Consider the following 11,236-nt stretch of genomic DNA (forward strand, 5'->3'; position numbering starts at 1 on the left):
GCGCGCGTGGGTAAAAAGTGAAATGAGCTAGCATCCGTCAGTAGTGTTTTGGATATCAGGCAGGGCGCGAGTGTCGCTCTGATCCGTCCGGAAGGTAGGCGAGGTAGGAAGGAGAGAAAAAGAGAGAAGAGTGGGTATAGGTGAGAGATATTACAAAGAGAGCTTGTGAGAGCGGCTGGTATCGTGAGAGACTGGTTGTAAACGCGCAGTCGCGCGCCGATCCTGCTGGGTGGGAGGCGATCAGCTGTGAGCACGCGAGGCGAGATGTTCGTCCTGCAAAGGTCTATATTGTGAGTACTAGAAATTTCTTCTCTCAGCGCACGAAATATGTACTTGTTCCGCGATAAACTAGGCGAATTGGAACGTGAGCTCGTTGACCTTTTAGAACCTGAGCCGTGTGGATGAGTCGGTAGTCAGGAAATCCGGTAAAATCGAAGAATTGTGCGAAAAGCTCGACGAGTAATGGCAATTGAAGAGTTCTGCCGCAATGCGGAGCTAAAATAAGAGCGCTTGGCACTCGATCGATACCAGGCCAGGTTACTATGCTACACTAGTGGGCCAGTGCCAAACTAGTGCCTCACGGCCAGGTGTTCCACTGTTTCGACGGAAATCCAAAGCAAACTAACCTGTAACATCCATTATATTCTATCCTTTCAGCATCTTCCCCTCTGTTCATTGGTAAATCTCTTCTTTGTTCCCCGGTGCCTTCACAATTTTTTTTTCTCTTTCCCAGAACCCGAAATCCTCGCTCCTCTGTATAACAGCTCTTTCGTTCCTTTTTCTTCAGAGCAACGACCTTCAACTGACGTTTCGTGCCAATCGCACGAAATCTCTATCAGCCTGCAATTCGAAAGATCGTCTTTTTTTTCAACAAAATTAGTTCCATCTGCATTGTTGCGTGTTTAGCATTATCTCTAGGTTTATCGAAATAATGCAATTTTGTTTGAACCTTTATCTATACCTCGGGCGATTATCAAATAGATAAATCGCGTTTATTGGCGTGTTATCTATAAATTCGATATTATGTCAAGTTATCGTCGAAATTTTTCGTTAATTGTTCGCTGATAATGCTATGGCCACGTGCCGAGGATGTTCCATGCGCGACCTCCGCGTGATGATGTAATACTGGGACAAAAATTCGTTGCCTGAAAATAACTAACGATCGGTACTGCGTCCGGTGATAACTAGTTTCGCGTGAACTGGTCTTTTTGCATATTTACAGCTTAATAGAGTTTAACCGTGTTAAGTTATATCATTGTTTTCTTTTTCTGAGACACACTCTCATGTTTATATACAAATACCACTTTATAAATACTTCAGAACGTTTTTCTTTGCATGTCACTGGAATTTTTCTTTTTATCTCTGTTTTATTTTTAGGAGCCGAATGTTTTGAAAGATACTTTTCTTTCGTGTTGCATTTTTTAATTGTTTGTATATTTTATTCCATGAATCATAAGCGAATTGTGTTACGTTAAATTTTGTTTTGTTATAATGTTAGAGTAACATATTTTAATAAACAATTTATTCGTGCAAACTCTCTACCACACGGTAGATATTTTTCTCATCGCGTTTGTTGATTCAGCAGCTTCTTTTCACCGTAAAAGATAATTAGATTAGCGCATCTCGTCTCAGAAGAGATATTCTTATTTATCAAACAATTCGCGAGCCAACTCAAACCTCTGTTATAAAATTCATATAATTATATTAATCGCGATTGTCTCGTGTAGCGTAAATCTAGTTCAATATCAGCTTCGCTATTGACATGCAAATTTGAAAATTCTATTTATACCTCAACGTCAGGTATTCTGGTAAAATTAATTTTTGATTGACGTTAACGAATAAGGCGAATAAATACAAACACCAAAAATATGTACAATATATTTCTTGTAATTTTGTTCAGATATCTAGTTTAAAGGGATTATGCAATAAATAAATGTTTCATCAGATCATTTTTATTTTACGTTCTTAGTAATTGAATTGCTTCAGAACAATGAGCCGCTAAAGCGATGGCTTATTAAGTACAAACATGTCATATATAGATAGAGAGATATGGTAGTATCCCCTGGTTTGTAAGCCTCCCCGGTGTCAGTTAGCAAGAAGTATTTCGCTGGTCAGGTTCACAGAAAAATCTCCGGCACGCCACACTGCTCCATACGAGTCCCCCTCAAACAGTATCGATTATAATATCTCATGAGCTCCATTGAAATATTATTCAACCGGTGCAATGATGAGTTACACATGTAAATGGACAAAACGCCAATTGGGTTTAATCCAAAACATTTCTAATGCTTACGTGCCTTCTTGGACTTTGTAAGTTAAACTTGACGTACCTATATACACAAAATGACTCCAATTAATAAAAAGCCTCGTTAAAAAAGTTTATTTTTACAAGAAGCTAGGAAAAAAGGCAAAAAAAGTAACGACAAGCTTCGCTAAGCAGGGTCACCTACAAATCCAATCGATTAATCACAACCATCAATTTCCTGGAGCAACTATTTTTCTGTAAATAATTTAATGCTCGAAATTACAATTTGTCCGTTTATTTTTGTTCACGAGACTCCACCAAATTGTATTTCGTTAGAAAGTGGAATCATCAAAACTAACGAAGAATCATTAAAATGCAGAACAGTCTGTGTGTTTATTGACTTTTGTTTTCTGGAATTTTTACGAGGTAATTGAATGATTGAGTTTTATCAGGAGTCACTGAAAAGAAGGAAAATTCTGTATTTATCGGTATTTGACGGTAAAATTTTGCTGCACGTTAATTTATCGATGCGTCGAGTCGACTTTACGATAGGAATAATTTTTCGTATCGCGATACGACCGGTAGCTGTGATATCATTGCGTGACGCAATTATTTAAAGGCAACGAGGAAATGGCAATGAACAAGGCCACAGCACAGACGCTTAACACGGTTAAGCGTTCCACCGTACAACGCTCGATGCCTCTCCCTCTGAACGGAACGTCATTTGCAATGACATAATAACGTCCCACTTCTCCCAAATTGGATTTTCCTCCGTCCTTGCCTCTAGAAGCGCATAACTTCTCTCCGATCACAAAGAACCATTCGCTGAAAAAAAAGAAACTAGACGCCAGAAATTTCCAATGAGACTCCAAAACGAATTTTTGTCTTTTCATTATGCAGCGTAACAGAATTGGACGCGTGCCATAGATATAAATATAGATTACCCTGCTCCCGTTCATCCAAACAGTAGCGAAATTATCGTTTTGTTGGGTAACCTTGACCAATGAAATCGCGAGAATAAAATAAAATGCATCCGCTGAGTTTTAAATCGGTGAACGCCAAATTGCCAATGTCGAACAATGTATCTTGGCGTTGCTTAAATCGATCCGGATTGATCTAGTGCCAAGTCTTCTTTAAATATCACTCTTTAAATTCTTTCTTTCAATAACTAAAAACTGTTTGAATTGCAATTTAATTCTTCGATAAATTGCACCTAACATTTTCTACCTACGAAATATCTTCTGTTATAAAAAAAAGTCATTTGCTCCCCAATAAATGAAACAAAAAATGCGCTATTTGCGCGCACGTGCTCTCTATCGCAACAAGTAGTTTGGCAAGCGTATCATGTTCGCTAGACAGCCCACTATTATGTAAACGCTTAATTAATTTGGTGTTAATTAAATTGTCGTTTCTACCATTTGTATAATTCATCCAAGAAGCAATAAATGTTAAAAATTTCCATACATCAATCAACAACCCTGAACGCTTATCTCAAAGTTGATTTATTTCCAAATTTATTTACACTTAAAGAGATGACGGAGAATCGCTCTAAATCAGACACATTTTTTAAATGAACATATCTATACAAGAACGAATTATTCTTTTGTATTGTTTTTTAAACTTTTCAGACCTGCTTGTAGTAGGAATAGTGCAGGATCATGGGCGCGGGCGCTTCCCAATGCACATCCTGCTACAAAAGATGTCCAGCAGAGAGACATCCACGAGGTATCCGGGGATGTTGTTCCCATCAACATGGTGAAGGGTATAGGTCACCTTAGGGATCCCAGGCTAAATAAGGTGAGACTCGACACTGAATTTCATCTGTTATATCAATTTGCATATTTATGCGAAAAAAAAATTATTGAACAGGGATTGGCTTTCACCCTGCAAGAGCGGATAGCTCTAGGTATTCATGGACTGCAGCCACCAAGATTTAAGACTCAGGAGGAGCAACTGGCGTTGTGCAAGGCATCTGTTATGAAGTATACGGAAGATTTGAACAGATATCTGTACCTCGTAGAACTGCAGGTAATTCCAATTTGAATTAGCTTGTTTAATGAAAGTTGATTGCTCGATGGGTAATCAAATCTTTATATGCAGGAGAGGAACGAAAGATTATTCTTCCGTTTACTGAGTGAAAATATCGAACAGATGATGCCAATTGTTTATACACCTACAGTTGGACTTGCCTGTCAAAAATTCGGTGTGATTTACCGAAGACCACGTGGTCTCTTTATCACAATTTTCGATAAGGGTCACATCTATGAGATCCTCAATAACTGGTAAGCCTCGTTTTTCCCAATTAGCATTTTTCTACTTTCACATAAGTGAAGTGTGAAGACTGTTATATACTATAATTAAAATCTATAAGCGTTGGTGCTGTGACTGACTTTGTTATCGCATTTTTAAGATACGCCAAGTTTATAATGGGAAGTGAGCGTTGGGTTAAGTTTTTCTAAAGATAGCATCTGACTCCGCTCCTTCGTTACTCAAAGTGTCTCTTTCGTTTAATTATTGTAATTATTTATGTATTGTATTTCATCCTCTCTCGCTCCCTCACTCTATACATACGTGTAACAATTTCCTCTCAGCAACCTATTGCAAAATCATTATATACTTTTTTCACGTTCTAAATATATTGTCTCGCAATAATTAAGTAAGCTTCTCAAAAAGCTTGTTTTATCTTTCAAAGTTTCGTCAATGTTTAAATGCAAATATCTTTGAATTTTAAAAATCTTTATTTTCCAGGCCGGAGCAAGCTGTCCGAGCAATTTGCGTCACAGATGGCGAGCGTATTTTGGGTTTGGGTGATCTTGGTGCTTGCGGAATGGGAATTCCCGTGGGAAAGCTGGCACTGTACACGGCGTTAGCTGGAATAAAACCCCATCAGTGTTTGCCCATCACAATTGACGTTGGCACGAACAACGAGCAATTGCGCAATGACCCTCATTATATTGGTCTTAATAAACCAAGGACACAAGGAGCGGAATATGACGAGCTCCTTGATGAATTTATGGCTGCCTGTGTGAAAAAATATGGACAGAACGTACTGATACAGGTAAAGCTTGAGTTACCCAAATAGATTTATCATTTAACCATCTACCGGAAATTTTACCCAATCTTTTGGTTCGAACAGTTCGAGGACTTTGGAAACCACAATGCTTTCCGTTTCTTAGACAAGTATAGAGACAAATACTGTACGTTCAATGATGACATCCAGGGAACAGCCGCAGTGGCTGTGGCTGGTATTCTAGCATCCCAAAGAATAACGAAGAAAAAGATGTGTGAGAATAAGTTTGTGTTCCTTGGTGCTGGAGAGGTATGAAAATATTTTTGCGAGAGCAGCAATGAAAAATAAAATGCACATAACGAATAATAAACCTTAGGCTGCCATTGGAATCGCTGATCTGTGCGTGAAAGCGATGGAGGCCGACGGATGTACCATCGAGCAAGCTCGAAATAATATTTGGATGATGGACATCGATGGGCTTCTGGTAAAGAATAGAAAGGAGGGCACGCTCGAAGGCCACAAGATCTGGTACGCCAAGGACCACAAAGTCACAAAGACCCTGGCTGAGGTCGTTAAGGAAATTAAACCAACTTGTTTAATTGGTAAGTTAATTTATAGATAAAGAGATTGAACATTTATTCATTTAATTGTTCCTCCGCAGGTGCTTCTGCCGCTGCTGGAGCTTTCACACCGGAAGTTCTTCGAGAAATGGCAAAGAATAACGAGAGGCCATTAATATTTGCTTTGAGCAATCCAACCAGCAAAGCTGAATGCACTGCTCAACAAGCCTACGACAACACCGATGTATGTTATATACTTGCCAACAATTTTTTTCTCTGAGTTTTGGTAATTATTTGAATGTTTATATCGTTTTTAGGGAAGATGCATATTTTCGTCAGGCTCCCCATTCGGTGAAGTAAACTACAAAGGTAAAATCTACAAACCAGGACAGGGAAATAATGCATACATTTTCCCTGGTGTGGCTTTGGGAGTCATCGGCACTGGTGTCCATCATATAACCGAAGAATTGTTCCTCATTTCTGCCCAAACCGTGGCTGATCATGTATCGGATGAGGATCTGAACAGAGGCAGCTTGTATCCACCACTGAATTCCATTCGTGAATGTTCAATCGATATAGCTGTAAAAATTGCCGACTACGCTTACGCCCAAAGTAAGCATTATTAGTCTAATCCAAAATTGTCATTATTTCTAAATTCATTGAAATTTATGCAATGCTATTTTTTCTATCAGCTGGTCTCGCTAGTGAGTATCCAGAGCCGAAGGACAAAAGGCAATTTATTATAGACAGAATGTACGATGCCAACTACGATAGTCCACTGCCAAACTTGTACGAATGGCCTGGCGCTTACGCGAAGCCTCGAGTTTTACCAGAGAAGTAAGTTCATCATATTCTGTTCTCTTGTCCAATAGCATAAAAACGAGCTCTCTTTTGAAGCATGAAATCCAACGATCACGTAATGTTCTTTAATTTTATTTACCACGAGGAAAGCGTACTTTATATCAATTAGTCAGTGTTTCCATATAGATATAAAATAGTCAACGAAACATCCCGTGTGAAAGCGTAGGATACAGTGAGAAAAATCAAAGCATAGTGTCGTTTCAATATCTCTCCTTAAATCGCACCAATTTTTTTCTTGCTTTTTCGCACAACGCTGATTGCTTCGCTAGTTGGTTTATTTTTTTATTAACTTTTGTAGCAAGCTTCACCGCAGACTGATATTACGTCAACTTTGTTCTTGCATGCTGAAAAATCAAGGAATTAGACGAAGGCCAAAACAGTATTTTTCTCACGTAAAATCTTTTTCATCGCTTTGTGATTGCTGAATCACGTAGCAGCTTATTTTTTGTTTGGAAACAGATTTTTAAGATTACCTCACTCCCGTTTGACCATTCTTAGAGAGATACGTCATTCTTATAAATACAAGCTTAAGCTTAATTAATCTTTTTCAGAGAATCAGTAGAATTCCGCCACAATTTAAAACATCTATAGCCAATTTCAGCGGACTGGACTATACTTCCTATTCTTCTTCTTCTTCTTTCTTCTGTTAATAAAGCTCTGCACTTTGAATTTAGGACGATGGTCATGTAAAAAGGCAAAACCACTTCTTTGCGCATAACTGTTAGATGCAAATTTTATGTCTCACGACTAACCAGTGATCTTACGATGCACGATGCACGAATTCTATTATCCAACTTACTTCAGTCTACATCTACTAAGGGTGTTTACTAAAAAATTTACTCTATAAAGTAATGTAGGCGATAAATCTAAAAAATAAGAATCCAATTATATTTTTAACAAGAATTTTCCCACACATAACATCTGAAAAGACGATCCCTTGAGTCTGGAAACTGTTAACGATCCATAGATTATTTAATGATCCAATTTTTTTTAGACTAACCCGCAGAGAGATCATATTTTTTTTAATTGATTTGTGTCATTTTTAAGCCTTTCAGATACCGCATTTTCCGGTCCCATTCAAACAACAGCTCCATCTTATACTTAATATCCCAGATCCTCCCCTATCCCGATGATCACAAAATAGTAAAATGGAATTTAACAAAGTCCGAAAAAATGGTATGGTTTGCACGCTTTCCTGCTAAATTTGCACGTTTTCTTATTTTTAACGATCAAACTTTTTACTGCTATAAAATATTTTCCCAGCTGACAAAGTGAGCCATTTCTTAAAATATTTATATATTATTTTTATTTTAGTAGATGAAAACTTGTTTTTCGCAAAACGTTTGTTTGGATGGTAGTTTAAATATTTTTATTACATCCCTTTCTCCTCCTATATTTTTTTATGAGTTCGAGAACAAAATAGGCTAATGTCAACGATTTTTGCTTAAAGATTATTGCAATATACCAAACTGACGTGGTGAAAACAAAATATCGAACCAAGCGAAGATGAAACTATATCTATAAAAGAATAGATAATTACCTTAATCATAAAAAAGTTTTAGCAGAGAATTGCATTCGGTTAAGAAGGCAAAATTAAATTCTCTTGGTTCGAAATACTACGAATGATTAAATTGAAACATTTTGTTTGACTAACAAATATTCTTCTCCCAACAGATTATAACGTGTTGGCGAGTCTAGTGACGAGATGACAACTATGAAATATAAATAATCCTTTTTAAGTTCATATTTCGGAATCAAAATTGCGAAAATTTTCAAATGACGACTTTGCACATCATTTAAATTATTAAATTATCATAAAGTTTTAGCAAATATCGGTACTTATTTATTTATAGATGCGAGTTTACTACAAAATAATTCACTAGATAAATAGCAATAATTATTTGCACTTTATTCATCAATTAATTTAATAATGACTTTTAGTTTAGTTTAAGTAGTCACAATACTCTTATTTCTTACAATTTTTGATCATTGTATTTCTGTCGTTATTTAGAAAAAAGAACAGTATAGAAAAATATTTGGCCGAATCGCCATTAAAAAACCAACTTAATTTAAGTTTAAATCACGCGACCAAAAATGGTAGCTCGAATCGTATTAACGCAGTATTTTTTTTTTTATTGTATTGTGATCGTGATACATTCTTATAAATGTATATCGCAGAAAAAATAATCAATGTTGAAAATGCAAATTATACCGAGGTTTATCAATGAAAGGTTCCTACAATTCAACTTGAACCAGTGCGTAAGGATTTGTTTCTGCAGAACAGTATCTTTATAATTATACAGACTGGAATTAATTAATTTAATTACTGCCACAAGAAAGCTACAAATATTTTCCGATCTATTTAAACACCAAATGCGATTTATTTGTGGTATTAGAGCGAAATGAATATGAAGGAACTATAAGTCTTATTGTATAACTTGTAAATCAGATCATTTTTGTGAACTTTAATCGTTGTTTGAATGCTGTGAATAAATGTTAAATTGTGAACGTTATGTATTCGATAGTTATGAATTTATATCCTTCTGTATTAGCAGAAAAAGGTGAGTAATATTTCCGCGAAAATAATTTTTTAAAAATATGACTTTATTTAAAACATCTTTATCAACAAAATCAGACTATTTACACAATTATAAAAGATCCTGATCTCATTTTCCATTGTCCATTGAAATGAATAAACTGCAGATATTTAATATACACATTCAAGCATTCAACTTTACATTATTAACAAGAAACGGAAGGTTTTAAATATTCAAAAAGAAGAAGGACTTTTTGTAGTTTTAGACTAATTTAGGCACTATCATCAGAAGAATTATTTGGATCAAAATCTGGATCATCATCATCATCATCGTCATCCAAATCCAAATCATCAAGATTTTGGAACAGGCTTTCATCTACCTTTACAATATCACCTGAAAATTAAAAAATTAAATTTTTCTATGTTCTACTAATCATACTATATGTACAAAATTGTATATATTAAACATGTGTATTAAATATTTATTTACCATCATCCAGAAATTTGAGGTCAGATTGATCCAATGTTTTATCTGTCATAAATAGTTCTCTGCCAGTTAATTTCTTCCCTTCTCTTTCCAGCATCTCTCTTTTTTTAGCAAATCCCATTTCTATATCAAATTTTTCTTTCCATTTCATAAACGTTTCCACCGTTACTCTTGTACCCTCGAACCTTTTCTGAAATATAAATATTATTTATGTTGTGTAAATATTATATAATTTTGTATTATTACTAACTCTTTCTGCTTCTTCCTCTTCCTTTAGCTTTCTTGCAGCATTTTCCTCCCTAGTTAACTTTATTTTGTCCCATTGCACATTTAGCCATTCCTGTGCTGCACTGACCAATGTGAACACCATCACCATACCAAGATTTTCCTCCATCAGCTCCTCCAAGTGCTTTCTCAACTCTGTTTCAGTTTTCTCTTCAAAATTTTCTGTCTCTTCTATTGAAATTATCAATGGTTCTTCAGGATATTTTGGAGTGTAAGTGAATTCCAGCCGACAACTGAGGCCATTGCTAGTGTCCTGCTCATATTCTTCTGTTTTAATTGGTATAACAAATTTATATACTGGCTCACTGCTCAAAACTGAAACAAGGTTTTTACAAATTAACAATTTGTTTAATTACGACAATTTCCATTATTGACGTATGAGCTACAATCATTGACAGTGTATTAGACAAAAATATGAAATATTCAATAGTTTTTAAGGATTGAAAACATTAGAGGTTATCTTTATGTGATTAGCACATACTTTCCAATTCACCACAGTAAATAGATTCTAGAGCCTGAATCTCATTATATTGCTCATCCGCATAATCCATTTTGAGTAATAAAACTAATAACTTATAAAAATTAATTTATTTAAAGTTCATAAGTAGGGTAAATAAAATACCGCGTTTAAAATGTTCAGGTGCATTCCGTGCAGTGGATTAAACTTGTAAACCTTTAAGTTCCCCAGCAGGCAGCAACACTAGTTACCATACTTGCCACTGTAGCCAACATACCTCCAGTCTCCACGGACGGCTAATAAGTCTAATTACTAATAACTGACATTATACAATGTATGTACATACAATAGATTATAAAAGTATTCAAGTGGAACATTAATTTATTATATTATACTCCCAAACGCATTCCTAAGTAGGCACAAGAAGCCGATAAAGCGGTAAATGCTCTTATCTAGCTCAGTGTTGCGACACTGTAGATTTTTATACTCCTACTATATTTTATAGCCCCTGTGCTGGTATACATTTGTAAGTTGTAGGTCATAATTAGACTGCAAGTCTTTTTACAAATGTAGAGCTTTTTAAAATTAGCTTGATTGATGTAAAATATTTATTAAATTTCTACAAACTGATGAAACTAAATTAAAACATTCGATATACTAAAAAATTTAAATATATTTATTATTAAATATATAAGTTTAAAAAAGAATCTATTTTTCATAAAGATCCGCAGTCTAGTCATAATACCGGAAACGAATGCCACGATATCGTAAGAATAATCTACCTCCCTTTCTGTA

The 11,236-nt window shown here is 35.6% G+C and overlaps 2 protein-coding genes across 6 annotated transcripts; one reads left to right on the forward strand and one right to left on the reverse strand.

Moving 5' to 3' along the window:
* Positions 1-63: 63 nt before the first annotated feature.
* On the forward strand, positions 64-9,189 carry Men-b (Malic enzyme b). 5 transcript variants are annotated; one of them, XR_010822445.1, is made up of 12 exons: positions 2,113-2,310; positions 3,874-4,042; positions 4,115-4,273; positions 4,346-4,527; positions 4,994-5,303; positions 5,382-5,564; positions 5,632-5,857; positions 5,917-6,059; positions 6,133-6,427; positions 6,508-6,652; positions 7,228-7,370; positions 8,351-9,189. XR_010822445.1 is itself a non-coding variant. In XM_066725276.1 (11 exons), exons 1-11 carry the CDS (start codon positions 265-267, stop codon positions 7,265-7,267), a joined length of 1,878 nt encoding a protein of 625 aa, XP_066581373.1. In that variant the 5' UTR covers positions 64-264; the 3' UTR covers positions 7,268-9,189. The 5 variants fall into 5 exon arrangements, 3 of the variants coding, with proteins under 3 accessions (XP_066581373.1, XP_066581371.1, XP_066581372.1); XR_010822446.1 differs by having other exon boundaries at positions 7,228-7,362; XM_066725276.1 differs by lacking the exon at positions 2,113-2,310 and adding an exon at positions 64-290 and having other exon boundaries at positions 7,228-9,189.
* A 70-nt stretch (positions 9,190-9,259) lies between these two features.
* Positions 9,260-10,646, reverse strand: LOC136772354 (RWD domain-containing protein 1-like). The gene is made up of 4 exons (XM_066725277.1): positions 10,466-10,646; positions 9,950-10,299; positions 9,703-9,889; positions 9,260-9,606 (listed from the first exon to the last, which is right to left on the reverse strand). The coding sequence occupies exons 1-4, from the start codon at positions 10,533-10,535 to the stop codon at positions 9,485-9,487; spliced, it is 729 nt and encodes a 242-aa protein (XP_066581374.1). The 5' UTR covers positions 10,536-10,646; the 3' UTR covers positions 9,260-9,484.
* Between the last annotated feature and the right edge of the window lie 590 nt (positions 10,647-11,236).

The sequence above is a fragment of the Prorops nasuta genome, unplaced genomic scaffold, assembly GCF_024137725.1.
Source record: "Prorops nasuta isolate Cenicafe-Biocafe unplaced genomic scaffold, Cenicafe_Pnas_1.2 PNAS00004, whole genome shotgun sequence".
Lineage (NCBI taxonomy): Eukaryota > Metazoa > Arthropoda > Insecta > Hymenoptera > Bethylidae > Prorops > Prorops nasuta.

Coding starts and splice junctions, on each gene's coding strand:
- Men-b (XM_066725274.1), top strand. CDS start 2,225: ATGATGAGTTACACATGTAAATGGACAAAACGCCAATTGGGTTTAATC. Junction 4,043..4,114: donor GGGATCCCAGGCTAAATAAG/GTGAGACTCGAC, acceptor ATTATTGAACAG/GGATTGGCTTTCACCCTGCA. Junction 6,428..6,507: donor CGACTACGCTTACGCCCAAA/GTAAGCATTATT, acceptor TTTTTCTATCAG/CTGGTCTCGCTAGTGAGTAT.
- LOC136772354 (XM_066725277.1), bottom strand. CDS start 10,535: ATGGATTATGCGGATGAGCAATATAATGAGATTCAGGCTCTAGAATCT. Junction 9,890..9,949: donor AAGAGGAAGAAGCAGAAAGA/GTTAGTAATAAT, acceptor TTTATATTTCAG/AAAAGGTTCGAGGGTACAAG. Junction 9,607..9,702: donor CCTCAAATTTCTGGATGATG/GTAAATAAATAT, acceptor TTTAATTTTCAG/GTGATATTGTAAAGGTAGAT.